At 42.5% G+C, this 17,676-nt stretch overlaps 1 protein-coding gene across 1 annotated transcript; it reads right to left on the bottom strand.

Moving 5' to 3' along the window:
* Positions 1-1,363: 1,363 nt before the first annotated feature.
* Positions 1,364-10,928, bottom strand: LOC117448263 (electron transfer flavoprotein beta subunit lysine methyltransferase-like). The gene is given in 5 exon segments (XM_034085470.2): positions 1,364-6,846; positions 6,848-7,014; positions 8,764-8,894; positions 10,426-10,502; positions 10,504-10,928. Coding segments are annotated over 5 exon segments (774 nt in total). The 5' UTR covers positions 10,720-10,928; the 3' UTR covers positions 1,364-6,663.
* Positions 10,929-17,676: the final 6,748 nt, after the last annotated feature.

The following is a 17,676-nucleotide window of genomic DNA, read 5'->3' as shown; positions in this document are numbered from 1 at the left end:
GCTGCTCAACGGAGCAGGAAAAACATCAAGCTTATATAGTCCAAAGTTAGGAGATAGCAACAAAGTCGTAAATCGAGTTGGCATCAGCAGGTTTCGGGAACATCTCTGGAAACGTATTTCCTCCGCACAGTTGTTGCTCTTTGCCCCTCGAAGGATTGAGGAGACAACAACTATGTCTTGTCTTTGTCACACACACCCACAGTATCAATGCATTTAGGCCCATAAGAGGAGACAACTTGCATTTTCTCTAACATATCCCTCCTGTTTATACTTCGTATAACATAGAATCGAAAAATACAAGTGATTATAAAGGTTAAAATTCATATACAAAAGTACCCAAACGATTGAGGTAGGTAGATTGTATAGGCATATGTTTTAATAGTATCAAAACATATTATTCCCGACGACAAAGAGGCCATGTGAACTGAGGCACATAAGTGACATATGCCAACATAGGTAAGTTTAGGGTCCACAGCCAATAGAAATGGCACGTGTCTCTTCAAACATTAACCTTATGTGTACACACATTGTGCCTCATTAGTCTGGTAATGTGGTCAGGAGTCCTGTAGTTACCTACAGAACTGGGTAATAAAACGTATCTTGTCCGGCACTTCTGTCCGGCACATTCCCCTGCTTCTTCAACCATAAGTAAGACAGAATTATTTGCTGCACTAGAAGCAGCCAGTTTTCCCTTGAGATTTTCGTATCAATTATTTTATAGGAAGTCATAAAAAAGTAAAGTTCATTTTATAAAACTCAGTTTAGTTTCAAACAGGAAGATGACCAGCTGATTACGAGGGCTGGACCGAAGATGGTTAAAAGACCAAGAGGCTAAAGCAGGATAATAGCGGCTTTCACACCAAGTACTTTGCCGTCATTTCATTTCAAACCTTTATTTACACAGATAAAATCCCATTGAGATCATTGATCTCTTTTCCAAGGGAGACCTGTTCAAGTAGTTCCACATGAAACATAAAAGCATAAACAGAACAACAAAAGGACATCATCCAGCATCATTTACATAATTATTCACATAAACAGGTACCAATAGCTTCTGATTGACTAGCATCCAACCGAGCTTTAAAAACATTTAGTGGCACCAGATTGTTCAGTTTCCATTTAATTTGCAGACTATTCCAAGACAGAGGAGCTGCGCATCTAAAAGCTGTCTTCCCTAAGACAGTCCTAGCAGTTGGCACATTTAATAAAACCACAGCATTCGATCTCAGGCAGTAGCCACTTACAATTTTCCGTGAGATCAGGGAGCAGATATAAGATGGAAGTTTCCCTAACATGGCTTTGTATATAAAAATGTACCAGTGACTGAGCCTCCGTACAGTTAGTGAAAGCAAACCAGCCCTTGCATACAGGGTACAGTGATGGGTTAATGCTTTACAGTTTGTCACAAATCTCAGTGCACTGTGATACGCAGCATCTAACTTGACCAGGCAATTGGCAGGTGCATTCATATAGACCAGATCCCCATAGTCCAGCACAGGTAAAAAGGTCACAGTGACTAGCCTTTTCCTGGCCTCAAGCGAGAAACAGGACTTGTTTCTGAAAAAGAACCCTATCCTAACCCTCCGTTTTTTTAGCAGGTTATTGACATGAAGTTTAAAAGAGAGACAATCATCAAGCCAGATACCAAGGTATTTGTAACAGGCAACAACTTCAAGTTGTGTTCCTTGCGTAGTTACAATATCTAAAACAGGCTCTGGTGTCTTTTTTGCTTTTGAAAAGAGCATTACCTTGGTTTTATACACATTTAAAAGAAGCTTTAATTCAGAGAACTGAGTCTGAATAGTGTTAAAAACAGCCTCCTTAATGGTGGGACCTGCACAATACATCACAGTATCATCCGCATAAAAATGTAAAGTAGCTTCATTCACATTATCACCTACGCTGTTAATATATATGGAGAATAAAAGTGGTCCTAAAACAGAACCTTGTGGTACACCATTAGAAATGTTTAACCACTCAGAAGACAGTCCATCAAAATGAACACATTGGGACCTTTCAGAGAGGTAGTTCACAAACCACCCCACTGCAAGGCTGGATAGGCCAATACTGAGTAGCCTCTGCTTTAAAATGCGATGATCAACGGTGTCAAACGCTTTGGAAAGGTCAATAAACAGAGCTGCACAACTCTGCTTATTATCTAAAATACTAGTAATGTCATTCACCACTTTCATCGTGGCAGTGATGGTGCTATGTTGCTTTCTGAAGCCTGACTGATGTTTAGACAGGATGTCATTTGTACATAAAAACTCCTTTACCTGTTCACTCACTAGGCGTTCAAGAACCTTAGCCAGAACTGACAATTTAGAGATTGGCCTATAGTTATTTAAAATAGTTGCCTCCCCTCCTTTCAGTAAAGGCAAGACATAAGCAGACTTCCATACTTTTGGAATTGTATTTGTGCTGAGGGAGAGGTTAAAAAGAGAAGTAAGAGGTGGAGCAATAAAGTCTGCAGCTATCTTTAAAAAGAAAGGTTCTAAGTTGTCCGGGCCAGCCGGTTTCCTAGGATCTAGCTTAGATAAGGCTTCATGAACAACATCAACAGTAAAAGGGGTAAAACTGAAAGGGTTTTCCAGACCACGTTGTTCAGAGTCACAGATTGTGGTGTTTACAGAAGCAGAGTTAGTGACAGAATCAAACATAGAACCGCAGGACACAAAATGCTCATTAAAGCAATTTAGCATAGTGGCCCTGTCCGATATAGGGCCAGATGCTGTGGTAAGGCACGGAGGTAGCTCATTACGGATCTCACCGGTTGATATCGATTTTATTGCTTTCCAAAATTTCCTAGGATTATTTAGGTTTTCTGTGGTAACTGACAAATAGTACTTCGACTTTGCACTTTTTACATTTGAAGTGAAGCTATTCCTGAGCTGCCTAAAACGCAGCCATTCTACCTCTGAGCCTGATTTCCTAGCCTTTGCCCAGGCCTTGTTTCTCTCATGAAGGAGACTAGACAGCTCAGCAGAAAACCAAGGATTGTCTCGTCCCTTTACTCTAAATGTACGCAGGGGTGCATGTCTATCAATGATCTCCATAAAACAAGATAAAAATAAGACCATGCGGTTTCAACATCAGCACACAGATCGATTTGACCCCAATCAAAATCAAACAGATCATGCACAAAACCCTGCTCCACAAAATGTTTTATGTCTCTCTTGATGATAATGCGAGGTTTAACCTTTTGAACCTTAGTGTCCCTAATTGTGGCTACAACACAGTGATCACTCAGATCATTTGCAAATACTCCCACAGATGAATATTTATGGGGAACATTAGTTAAAATGAGATCAATTAGGGAGGATTTATTAGGGGACTTAATATTTGGGCGAGTAGGACTGTCCACAATCTGAGTAACATTTAAAGAGATACAAAGGTTTTTAAAATCCTCTGACACTGCAGTTAACCAGTCCTAGTTAAAATCTCCAAGTAGCACTATTTCCTTGTAGTCTAGTCGTGATAAAAGATTTGCTAGTGAAGACAAGGAGTCTTTGACAGCTGAGGGGGGTCTGTAGCAGCCCACCACCATGACCTGTTGACCCTTTGCCACTTCTATATTTAAGGCTAACAATTCAAATTGCTTACTGATCGATTTGGAAACTAATGTGGTTACACTAAACTTATTCTTAACATAAATTGCAACGCCACCACCTTTATTAGGCCGGTCGGTACGATACACATTAAAACCATTTAAGGCAATGTCAGAGGCCAAAATAGACTTATTTAGCCATGTTTCAGATAAAACAATGACGTCAGCATCAGTCGATTTTGCCCAGATACGGACAAAATCTAGTTTACCTAACAGACTGCGCACATTCAAGTGGATGAAACCCAACCCAGACCTAGCTTTAAAATCAGCAGGAGTAGCGATCTGACTATTACTACTGGGCGGACCAGGGTTAGGTTGTACATTTCCTGACAGTAATAACAACAAAAAAACCAGGCATCTTTTCCTCTTAAATGACACACATACATTGTCATCTAATTTAGAAACACCGGAAAAGTCTGCGAGAGTGTGATTAGAGCTTAAGAAGCAGTCCTGAAGAACCATCATCGCAGGAAAATAAAAAAGACAAACATATTTTGTCGAGCAGATTGTCTGTGACAAGGCAACCGATAATTGTTTGTGTAACACATCCGAACCTTTGCAGGGGATGCCCACTGCAGGTGGCAGAACAGACCTGAATCCAGTAGTCTTCTCAGAATGACTAGAGATCTTCTCATAGTCCAAAACAGTTAACAGGCACAGCAGAATCCCGATATGTGCCATTTTCCCAGACCAGCAGAGCATCCGGATAGGCGTGCAAGCAGGCCCGAAATGTGGAGGCGCTCCGTTCTCCCCGCAATATCCCCGGTGCAGAACCTCCTCAGTAGGCCTACAGCAGGATAGGCGAAGCAGGACCAGCTCGAGGCGTAGAGGTGCTCCGGTCTCTCAGCGATATCCCCGTGGTAAAACGTCCTCGGCACCGTAGAGCACGACAGGTGGAGCAGGTGGATACAGGCCTCCGCTACAGCAGGTGTAAAGCAGGCCGCAGCCCGAACGCGAAGCCGCTCAGGTCTCTCCGTTACGCCCCCCGGGGTAAAATCTCGCCAGGACAGCAGCACACGACAAGTGGAAGCAGGTCCCCGCCACAGCACAACTGGGCAGGTGGAAAAAGGGGGCCCAAACAACAACGTGCAGCCGCTCCGTCTCTCCGCGACTTCCCGGGAAAAACAGCACAGGTGCACAGGTAAACCACAGGTAAACCTCCTATCCACGCCGACGGAAGAGAGGCAGCCCTGCCCCTCACTTTCCACACTCCGTGAGGCGGATGAGAAACTGTGCTCTGCTCGCGAAAATGCGCTCCGCTCGCTCTGATCGACGAGTGTAGAGTGAAAATAGGCGTGTAAAAAAAAAGTAGCCGTACTTAGTTCCCAGCACTTAGTACCCCCATGGAACTAAGAGCAGATCGCGTTCACACCGGAATTAGTTCCCTGAGGGAAGATTACGCAAATGAAGCCGCTGACGTCACTTTTTCTGCTTCGGTTTACGGCCCGTCCACACGGCGACGTGCATTGAAGCTTCAATGCTTCTGCCCATTCACTGTGAATGGGGTGACGTCACACTTTGCCGAACTGCATTGTGAAGGCATTGCTTCGCTTTGCTCGCTTCAAAAGTTGAGCAATGTTCAACTTTTGAAGCTTCGGCGGAAGCGTCAGCCAATCAAATCATATGCCAGTACAAGCTCTAGCCAATCAAACCGCGTGCTTGTGTGTCCGGGGCGGGAGATTCATGTGATTGGTTGTTGGTCGAGTTTCAGACAAGCTCACCGGCAAGCTTCAACGCACGCCGCCGTGTGGACGCTGCGTTACTGGCAGGCCGCAAACAACTTCACGCCGTATACTGCCATCCGAAATCCCCGTCCGGAAGTCCCCAGGGACTGGCTTCATTAGAAGCTGCTGGGACTCCCAGCAGCTTTCGAGTAAATCGCCAGAACGTGGACACCTCCTCATCACTCCACCTCTCCCATGTTTTTTTTTGTGTTACCATAAGTTATTCTCTCTCTGTTGGTGCGCGGAGCTAATGCTAATAATGCTAATGCCAGCAAATACAATGGCAGCTTCTCAAAACTTTTCAGAGTTGTACGCCCAGCCAATCAGAAATTGGAACTTTTTTCTCCCCAGGAAAATACCACCTCTCTAGCAGGCACCAAAAAAGGGGTAAAAGTTCTCATGAACTAAGTTCTCTTTTTGGTGTGAACGCAAAATCCCAGGAACTATCGGAACTAAACGGGAAAAGTACTCCGGTGTGAACGCTCCTAATGAGAGCAGGAACTAAGATAAAACTAAGAGCTTCGACTGTGGCTTTCTGGCAGTCCTATAAGGTTCTCTACAGGAAGTCAAGAGTCACTGATGTGAGAGATAACCCACCCATCTGTAGAGACTTCTAAAGGTTGATGTTGCTTTCTCCCATTCTTAATTATGAAATATTTAAAAGTGAGACTATGTAAGCTAAACAACGGTATCACAGTTTTCATAGCAATCACTCAATACAACCTGATCAGTTGAATTAAAAGGAATTAAATCATAACATAACCGAATAGATGTCAACCATTTTAACAATGACAAACACTTATCCAGTACATAGGTGCGTATATATGTCTACACATGCATTTGTATATCTCCTTGTAAAGTAAATCGGTAAAATACACATCATCAAAGCCGGTCAGTACGGATCACTTTCAGGGACATGTGGAAATGAGGACAAAAGGAAAAGAAAACAGTGGAAATGGGGGTTTGAAGGTGTGAAACTTCCAACAGTACCTATTCTTTCTTGAGACAGGACTGCGTCTTGGGGTCTGGTCCCTTATCAGTATTATAATCGTAAACCCTTGTCGTAAATCAGATTGGCTTTCCTTTCATTTTAGTTTCTGCTGGTCTGTCCTGCTGAATATCAAAGTGTTCTGCAAGAATGTAGAGGAAGTCACCAGTGACACGCTAAATCATCAAGATCTTTCAGATGCTGATGGTCATACAGATTTCCAAGTGACAACAAAGTGACCCTGATTGTATAAAACTACTACAGAGTAATCACATAACACCTCACACGGTACTGGGAGGTGTGAACATGTGACATCACAAATCACAGAGGATCCTCTCCGGTCCTTAGAGTTCAGGACGGTAGCACCAAACGCTGCTGCAGGTCAGACCGTAGTTCTCCTCTCTGACAGACTTGGGCAGCTCAAACTCAGCCAGCTGATGCATGAGGCGTCGGATGCTGTGTTCCTCGAACTGGGCTCTTCCAGGATCCCCGATCAGGACTTTGGTGCCGTGGGTTTTGATGCAGCGGGTCCAGCCAGCTGTGAAGGCTGGTGGCGAGGGCCTCGTCGTAGAACATGTCCCCCAGGAGGATTAGGTCGAAGCCCTCGGGCTGCGAACCGATCATGTTGTTGGTCAGACAAACAGGCGGCGGCAGGCCGTTCAACTCACAGTTCATGTGGGTGGCAACGGCTGCAACTGTAACACAAGCAGGCATATTAGACATTTTAGCTTCTATTGCACCGGCTGACCACAACACAGGTATTATATTAAATGATTGCTGTTATTACTTTAGTTTTTGACAACGGTTTTAATTCCGAAAGGTCAAAACATAACTGTATCTCTAACCTTTAAAATGTCACATACATCTGGCATACACAAAAAATAAACATGTTCATGATTGAAATTAATGATGTTTTAAAATAAAAGCAAATCTTGAGATAAAACAAACTCATCAAAACAGTCAGCTGTGATTATTTCCTTAAGATTATATCAACATGATTTCCAGTAAGAATTCATTTTAAATGTATTGTATTTATTCAATCATGCTGTTTTACTTTAAAATACTCTTAATCCTACTTATTATGACTGCAGTCTTGTTAGTTTTTAAGACATTCCACATTAGACCTTACATCGCTTTTTAGGTTTTCAAGTAATCATCTGAAAGAAATGTAGGCTTACTTTAATAGAGCAGTTACCTTAATGTAAGGAAAATTGAAACTAAATACAGTTATGATTTTTTTTATCTAATCCCTGCCTTTTAGGGAACCCAAACATTTATTATCTAGTTAGGAAACACTGCAGTGGGCAGTTGCTCACGGTTTGCAGTATCTTGTTATGGCTCGCACCTGGCCAACTCAGACTGTCATAAAACTGAAAGCACAACCATATGGTTTCCCAGACCAGTTTGTCCACAGCTGCAAGAAAATAGTTGTCACTGCTCCGTTGTCTTTTGCTTTTCAAGGTCTGGGAAGTGATGTTGTCTCTGGGTAAACACCAGATGTTGAGATAAGGATCCCTGTGGCCCAAATCACACTTAAGAATGTGTTGTCTATGACCTAAAGATGAACCATCTTCAATTAAAGATATTAAATACTTGCCCTCTGAAGTTTTATCAGTCATCAAAAAATGTATTTAAGTGGCTATAATTCGATGTAATCAAATAAAGAACTACTTGGAAATTGCTTACCAGGAAACTCAACTTTGACCACTGTGAACTGTTGAACTCTTTACCTTGTGCAACCTGGAAATGAATTGTGTTTCCTAACTTTGAACAGGAAAAGAGGAGTCTTCTGGATCGGCTTGACACCTGACTCACTGAGACAGCATAGATTCGAACTATATTTCCATGAGCGTTATTACTTTATAATTCAAGACTTTTTTTTGGAAAAGGGATAATTCAGTTTAAGTCATCATGATGCAATTATTGTATGTAATTATGTGTTTTTTCTCATTTAATACATTGTTTAAAGGTGGGGTAGGTAATTTTGGAGAAACCAGCTCGAGTGCGCTAGAATTTGGAAATACACAGCCGGAAAAAATCTGCCACTTCCTTACAGAGCCCCTCCTCCAACACACACAAATGCGTACATGACCAATGAGGGCACGAGATAAGTTAGTGCACAGATGGAAGGCTGACAGGCAGCAGGTAGGCCATCCAGTTACTTTGCAGGCTCAGATAATTGGTGGTGCTTTTTACAGTACTACGGCTTCCACAGATTTTTGTCAAAGCACTTCAGATATTCATTGCTATCGGGATGTTAAGAGCATTCCATGGAATATAACAAAAAGTGTATCTCGAGCCGGTTTCCCAAACTTACCTACCCCACCTTTAAGTTTTGATTTTATTATTCACTTGTTTAATCTTGTGTGCTTTTACATTTTGTATATTAGAAGATAACAAGTATTGTAAGAATGTAACCTCCGGAGACAGCTAAGCATACATACCAGTGTCAATGTCATTTGCAACAACATGAGCAGCACCACTCAGTTTTGCAGCGATGGCTGAGGCTCCACAGCCGCTGCCCAGATCCAGAACTGTCTTCCCCTGACACACCGCAGGGTTATCCAGGAGAAACCTGCACAGAAGAGGCACTGCATGACACTTAACTGCAGAGGTGGGAGAAGTACTCAGATCTTGTACTTAAGTAAAAGTGGAAGTACTCAAGAGTATAGGGATTCTCTGTTACAAGTAAGTCCTGCATACTTAAAGTAACAAATGTACTCATTATGCAGATTGGTCCATTTCATAATAATATATATATGATATGTTTTGATTATAATTATTTATGCAAGTGTTATCAGAGCTGGTAAAGTTGTGAGATATATTTTTGTGTGTGTATGGGACATATTATATAACAACCCTAATCATTGAACGCATACGTGCTCAGAAACGCACACGGTAAATGGGACGAAGCCTGCGAGCTATAGTCAGGCAGTCAACTCGAGCACTTCATTCATGCATTCATACATAACGCCCCTTGCCACTCTACAACCAACCAAACAGAGTCTCCTTAATATGCCGCTCTATTTAACCTGCCAGATATCTCTCTATGCATTGCTTGCTGCTGCTCTTGCTGCAGCTACTTCTACGTTGCTGCTGCTTGCCTGCCCCACCACCACCCCAGCTTCCACCTGTAGGCTCGGGGGTTAGTTATTTAATCATCACTCATCGTGCTATGTATATCTGTGGAGTGATAAGACCCCAGCCTAGATGCCAAACTCAACTATATGCTGCTTCTAATAAACATGTTAAAGAAACACGTGAGTTGTCTGACTGAACTGTTCATCTGTAGAAAATTCTCATTTTGGGAATCCTTGCACCTGTTTAGTTAGGAAGGGAGTTGGCAGATAAAGATAGCATGGTCAAAACACCATTAAAAATGACCTAGGCCAGAATATCAAACAAAGTATGATTGAGTAGGGGAATTCAGGATGGTGGAAGAAACAATGGTGTCTACGTGATAGAGAATGTCAAGGTCAAGAAGGAGGGCCTGAGACCCTCCTGGTGTCTGGTACCAGAGACCCACCTACGCAAAAGAAAGGCACAACAACTGGTAAGAAATTAATATGAAGAAGCCTGAACATTGTAAAGGCCAGTCACTCCAAGGACCGACTCGTGTTTGCTGTACGTTGTTGAATTTTCAGTAAACTCTATTCTATTGGAACTCTTTTGACTCTGTTGATTCTTTGAAAGTTAAATAAGTATTAACATAGTGTTGTGAATATCTCGAAGACATCCGGCCCCAACTTCAGAGGTTGCTCCACAACAAAGGTGCAGCTAGTAGTTTAATGACTTTGTATACTGCAGGGTAGCTTGTGAATTTACTCCAGGTGGGACTAAAGTCTGATTTAAGTGTTGATTAATTTCAAATCATTAATCCAAATATTTAAAGTAACTAAAAAGTACTAAATAAATGTAGTGGAGTAAAAGTACACCATTTATCTCTGAATTGTAGTGGAGTAGGAGTACAAAGAAATATAACATTGAAATAATCAAGTAAAGCACAAGTGTCTCAAAATTGTACAAGTACTGTACTTAGTTACTTCCCACCGCTGTAACTCAGGCACATACAACTGTGCCATTGATGGGCCTGGATAGAATATTACCTTGAGAGTGCCTGTCCTCCTGGCCAGTATATGGCCCAGTAGGGATCTTCGAAAGGCCAGAGCTCGGGCCTTTCTCCTCCAGAATCTGCAGTTAGGAGTGAACAGCCTCAGTTTGACTTGTGGGGTCAGACTCTGCTGTCCAGCTATCTCCGTGTTTTCTAAAATAAACTTGCGGACATACTCCTCAGACTGACAGTTAACTGAAGAACATATATGTCGAGTTGTCGGTATAAACACCTGGATAAATACTTTAACATTACGAGTTTGTGGCGTTAAAAAGCCTAACATGGTCATTAACTTATTGGAGAAACATTAGCTGCGATGCTAGCCCAGAGCTGATGGTAATACAGTATTGGTAACAGTGTCCGTGAAGAGCGACACCTCTAAAAGATTATTATATTGACAGATAAATAAACAGTTTACACTGCGTTACGATCCAACTGAGACGAGCTGGTTGTTTCCACACGGATTCAAAATAGTGTCGGACAAGAGTTCCACCGACCTCAGACGACCACCTGGAAACAGGACACACAATTTAGGTTCCGCGCAAATGTATGCGTTTTCTGTAAATAAATACATTGAAATGTATGAGCAAAGGTGGAAGAAGTACTCTTATCTTGTACTGAAGAAAAGTAGAAATACCATAGTGTATGAATAGTATGTTACAAGTACAAATCCTGCATTAAAATGTTACTAAAGTTGAAGAACAAAAGTATTAGGTCAGCGTGACATGATTTGTTTAATGGAATTCTTAGAAATGCATTCCTGTTGCCAATAAAAACATGGCCTATTCCAATGCTGGGAAAGGTTTCAAACAAGACCCTATGGTATATGTAGCGGCCAAAATCATATAGAAATAAAACTGATCATTAACTTAAAATAGCACTGTCGCTGAGGCACCAGTTAGCGAATCTTACGCTGGGTAATGATACAGGTTTTCTATGGTTTGTTCCTCAAAGAAAACCCTGGTAAAATTGCAAACAACTTAAAGGTGCATACCGCCACCTACTGTACATGAGTGTTAATCATCATATCATTCCATCTCTTAACTCATGGACGTATATATCTATGATCTAAACAACAAAAATAATAAATCAACAAAAACACATAAAATAAATGAAACAAAATAAAAATCTATGATCTGTTCTAATCTAATCTTCAATTATTTGTCCTACCCCAGTTTCATTCAGAAAGGTAAACAGTGCCTTTCTGGTAGCTCTTACTCCCTCTCCTTTTGTTCCCAAAATACCAACCACACTCCATTCCCTCTCTGCCTCTAACTTTAGCCTTTAGTTTTTCTCTTTCAGCTTTATAGATGTCACAATGTAACAAGATATGTTCTACATTTCTTTAACTCCACAGTTCCTACACTTGTCACTGTCACTTTCCCCCATGACATACAGCGTACCATTCAATGCTGTGTGATCCAGTCTGAGTCCAGCTATCATGATGTCCTCCCTTCTGCTTCTTTCTTTATAAATATTAATTGTCTTTTGCACTTGATGATACGCTTTGCCTTTCTCCCACCTTTTCTGCCAGATCTCCATCCCTTTTTTCTTAATTACTGCTTTTCCTTCTCCTTCTCCAAGTTGAACTGGTAATGTTATTCCTTTTGTAGTGCACTTTTTGCTCATTCATCACACTCGTTCCCTTTACCCCCTCATGTGCAGGCACCCAGCAGAACTGCAGATCTACCGCCTCTGTGGAGTCTCAACAGGCTATGATTCAGTTATATGAGAATGTCTTCTCTGACAGTTGTTGTTGACTGTATGCTTTTCAATATGGACAATGAATCTGTGCATATCACCACCCTGTCTGGTCTGACCTCTTCAACCCACTGTCATCCTATTATTACTGCCAGCATTTCTGCTGTGTACACTGATAAATGATCAGACGCTCTTTTTGAGATCGACATTTTAAAGTCTGGGATGTATACCAACTCCAACACACTCGTCCTTGTTCTTAGAACCATCTGTGTAATGTTGAGGTAATTGTATACTTTTCGTTCAGAAATACTTCTTTTAATTCCCACTTCATTTATTTGCCACTTTTTTTCCTTTCTACGATACTCACATCTACATTAGCTTCTGCTGGGAAAAGCCATGGGGGAACACTGCTAAATGAAGCTTAGCGCAAGTTCAATAAGGAAGACCTAACACGAGTCACTTACACGTCACTCGATGGCTCCCTTCCCCCCTCATTAAATATGAGGGCGTCACCCTTCAGCAGCCATTGGCTGCACATGCTAAATTCCTTAAATGCCTGCTCTTCCTCCCTGTCAGTTGTCATTTGCAGATGACCGCAACCCGCCTCCACGCCTCTCGCCTCCAGTCTCCTCCAGGACAAAGCTAAACCTTCCCTCTTCAGACCGGTCTCACCTACTCAGCACCACCACCAGTGTCTAGACCCCGGGGATTTCATCGGAGCGGTGCTTTTCCTCCTAAATGATTATCCTGTAAACCGGGGCCTAATCGCCAAACACCATTACATTCTCCTGTTGTATTATCATGGCAATCATTTCATTCATATGACGTGTAAACAATAAATATGTAATTCTTACATCACGTCTCTCCGGTTTGAAATGGGGTTGCTTTGGCAAACGTGATGGTCTCCACTCCATATGCCTTCGTTCTCTCCTTACTCGTCCAGCCAAACCCACGCCCCTGGAACTTTGCATATTCCCAGCAATCCTGTAGTATTCTGTTTGTAAAATTTTCTTCTCCACTTCCTTGTTGCCTGACCCATGACAGAGCAAGTTTCTCTCTTCTGATCTCCAGAGGTGTCTCTCCTGCTTCTATCAGAACTGCATTGATAGGGGATGACTTTATCGCTCCAATACACAGCCGCAATGCTTTATATTGTATTCTATCCATTTTTAAAAGCAATGTTTTTGCTGCTGCTCCATACACTATACAACCATAGTCTATTGTGGACCTCATAATTTATCTGTAAATGTCTATTAATGCTTGTTTGTCTGCGCCCCAGTTGCATCCAGCTACAGCTCACAATGCATTTAATACTTTTTTGCATTTTGTTTCCACTTGATTAACATGCATTTTCCATGTATATTTGCTATCAAACCACAGTCCTAGGTATTTTAACTCATTCACCTTTGTCATTGGACGATCATATAGTGTTAGCTGTTGGCCATCAATCTTGCGTTTATTTGTAAATACCATGTAGCATGATTTGCTTTATGACATTTTGAATCCCCAGTTATATGACCACCTCTCCACTTTTGTAATCGCTCTAGCTATATTCTCCATTACGTATGGGGCATTTGTCCAATACAATTACACCAGGTGCTCTAATCACCCAGTGCCCAAACATGCCTTCAAAATAAAAGCATATAAACTACTTTAACTTATGACAATAACTAAGAATACATTTACAATAAACACAATAAACAGCAAGAAAATACATGTTTAAGTATTACAACATAATATAAAGAGATATAGCTCCAACAGTATCATCTGGAAGAATAGGAGTTGTGTTATGTTCATTTGGATGTTCTTGTAAATATACTTAAAGGGCCACAAGTAAAGGTAATCATTATGCAGAATGGCCCTTTTCCAAATAAAATACATTATGTTTTGATTACGTTCATTGAACCATTAATGTGTTTATCAAACCTGGTGAAGGTGGATATAGTTGTAATGACTTTGCCATGTTACTCCATTTAAGTGGGGTTTTTAGCATTTCCAATCATTTATCCAAATCTTCAAAGGCTTCATGAACAACATCAACAGTAAAAGGGTAAAACTGAAAGGGTTTTCCAGACCACGTTGTTCAGAGTCACAGATTGTGGTGTTTACAGAAGCAGAGTTAGTGACAGAATCAAACATAGAACCGCAGGACACAAAATGCTCATTAAAGCAATTTAGCATAGTGGCCCTGTCCGATATAGGGCCAGATGCTGTGGTAAGGCACGGAGGTAGCTCATTACGGATCTCACCGGTTGATATCGATTTTATTGCTTTCCAAAATTTCCTAGGATTATTTAGGTTTTCTGTGGTAACTGACAAATAGTACTTCGACTTTGCACTTTTTACATTTGAAGTGAAGCTATTCCTGAGCTGCCTAAAACGCAGCCATTCTACCTCTGAGCCTGATTTCCTAGCCTTTGCCCAGGCCTTGTTTCTCTCATGAAGGAGACTAGACAGCTCAGCAGAAAACCAAGGATTGTCTCGTCCCTTTACTCTAAATGTACGCAGGGGTGCATGTCTATCAATGATCTCCATAAAACAAGATAAAAATAAGACCATGCGGTTTCAACATCAGCACACAGATCGATTTGACCCCAATCAAAATCAAACAGATCATGCACAAAACCCTGCTCCACAAAATGTTTTATGTCTCTCTTGATGATAATGCGAGGTTTAACCTTTTGAACCTTAGTGTCCCTAATTGTGGCTACAACACAGTGATCGCTCAGATCATTTGCAAATACTCCCACAGATGAATATTTATGGGGAACATTAGTTAAAATGAGATCAATTAGGGAGGATTTATTAGGGGACTTAATATTTGGGCGAGTAGGACTGTCCACAATCTGAGTAACATTTAAAGAGATACAAAGGTTTTTAAAATCCTCTGACACTGCAGTTAACCAGTCCTAGTTAAAATCTCCAAGTAGCACTATTTCCTTGTAGTCTAGTCGTGATAAAAGATTTGCTAGTGAAGACAAGGAGTCTTTGACAGCTGAGGGGGGTCTGTAGCAGCCCACCACCATGACCTGTTGACCCTTTGCCACTTCTATATTTAAGGCTAACAATTCAAATTACTTACTGATCGATTTGGAAACTAATGTGGTTACACTAAACTTATTCTTAACATAAATTGCAACGCCACCACCTTTATTAGGCCGCTCGGTACGATACACATTAAAACCATTTAAGGCAATGTCAGAGGCCACAAATAGACTTATTTAGCCATGTTTCAGATAAAACAATGACGTCAGCATCAGTCGATTTTGCCCAGATACGGACAAAATCTAGTTTATACCTACAGACTGCGCACATTCAAGTGGATGAAACCCAACCCAGACCTAGCTTTAAATCAGCAGGAGTAGCGATCTGACTATTACTACTGGGCGGACCAGGGTTAGGTTGTACATTTCCTGACAGTAATAACAACAAAAAAACCAGGCATCTTTTCCTCTTAAATGACACACATACATTGTCATCTAATTTAGAAACACCGGAAAAGTCTGCGAGAGTGTGATTAGAGCTTAAGAAGCAGTCCTGAAGAACCATCATCGCAGGAAAATAAAAAGACAAACATATTTTGTCGAGCAGATTGACTGTGACAAGGCAACCGGTAATTGTTTGAGCAACACATCCGAACCTTTGCAGGGGATGCCCACTGCAGGTGGCAAGAACAGACCTGAATCCAGTAGTCCTTCTCAGAATGACTAGAGATCTTCTCATAGTCCCAAAACAGTTAACAGGCACAGCAGAATCCCGATATGTGCCATTTTCCCAGACCAGCAGAGCATCCGGATAGGCGTGCAAGCAGGCCCGAAATGTGGAGGCGCTCCGTTCTCCTCGCAATATCCCCGGTGCAGAACCTCCTCAGTAGGCCTACAGCAGGATAGGCGAAGCAGGACCAGCTCGAGGCGTAGAGGTGCTCCGGTCTCTCAGCGATATCCCCGTGGTAAAACGTCCTCGGCACCGTAGAGCACGACAGGTGGAAGCAGGTGGATACAGGCCTCCGCTACAGCAGGTGTAAAGCAGGCCGCAGCCCGAACGCGAAGCCGCTCAGGTCTCTCCGTTACGCCCCCCGGGGTAAAATCTCGCCAGGACAGCAGCACACGACAAGTGGAAGCAGGTCCCCGCCACAGCACAACTGGGCAGGTGGAAAAAGGGGGCCCAAACAACAACGTGCAGCCGCTCCGTCTCTCCGCGACTTCCCGGGAAAACAGCACAGGTGCACAGGTAAACCACAGGTAAACCTCCTATCCACGCCGACGGAAGAGAGGCAGCCCTGCCCCTCACTTTCCACACTCCGTGAGGCGGATGAGAAACTGTGCTCTGCTCGCGAAAATGCGCTCCGCTCGCTCTGATCGACGAGTGTAGAGTGAAAATAGGCGTGTAAAAAAAAAGTAGCCGTACTTAGTTCCCAGCACTTAGTACCCCCCATGGAACTAAGAGCAGATCGCGTTCACACCGGAATTAGTTCCCTGAGGGAAGATTACGCAAATGAAGCCGCTGACGTCACTTTTTCTGCTTCGGTTTACGGCCCGTCCACACGGCGACGTGCATTGAAGCTTCAATGCTTCTGCCCATTCACTGTGAATGGGGTGACGTCACACTTTGCCGAACTGCATTGTGAAGGCATTGCTTCGCTTGCTCGCTTCAAAAGTTGAGCAATGTTCAACTTTTGAAGCTTCGGCGGAAGCGTCAGCCAATCAAATCATATGCCAGTACAAGCTCTAGCCAATCAAACCGCGTGCTTGTGTGTCCGGGGCGGGAGATTCATGTGATTGGTTGTTGGTCGAGTTTCAGACAAGCTCACCGGCAAGCTTCAACGCACGCCGCCGTGTGGACGCTGCGTTACTGGCAGGCCGCAAACAACTTCACGCCGTATACTGCCATCCGAAATCCCCGTCCGGAAGTCCCCAGGGACTGGCTTCATTAGAAGCTGCTGGGACTCCCAGCAGCTTTCGAGTAAATCGCCAGAACGTGGACACCTCCTCATCACTCCACCTCTCCCATGTTTTTTTTTTGTGTTACCATAAGTTATTCTCTCTCTGTTGGTGCGCGGAGCTAATGCTAATAATGCTAATGCCAGCAAATACAATGGCAGCTTCTCAAAACTTTTCAGAGTTGTACGCCCAGCCAATCAGAAATTGGAACTTTTTTCTCCCCAGGAAAATACCACCTCTCTAGCAGGCACCAAAAAAGGGGTAAAAGTTCTCATGAACTAAGTTCTCTTTTTGGTGTGAACGCAAAATCCCAGGAACTATCGGAACTAAACGGGAAAAGTACTCCGGTGTGAACGCTCCTAATGAGAGCAGGAACTAAGATAAAACTAAGAGCTTCGACTGTGGCTTTCTGGCAGTCCTATAAGGTTCTCTACAGGAAGTCAAGAGTCACTGATGTGAGAGATAACCCACCCATCTGTAGAGACTTCTAAAGGTTGATGTTGCTTTCTCCCATTCTTAATTATGAAATATTTAAAAGTGAGACTATGTAAGCTAAACAACGGTATCACAGTTTTCATAGCAATCACTCAATACAACCTGATCAG

The sequence above is a fragment of the Pseudochaenichthys georgianus genome, chromosome 6 (genome assembly GCF_902827115.2).
Source record: "Pseudochaenichthys georgianus chromosome 6, fPseGeo1.2, whole genome shotgun sequence".
In the NCBI taxonomy this organism is placed as follows: Eukaryota; Metazoa; Chordata; class Actinopteri; order Perciformes; family Channichthyidae; genus Pseudochaenichthys; species Pseudochaenichthys georgianus.
The sequence above is the reverse complement of the archived record's forward strand: the minus strand, read 5'-3'. Positions and strand labels throughout refer to the sequence as shown.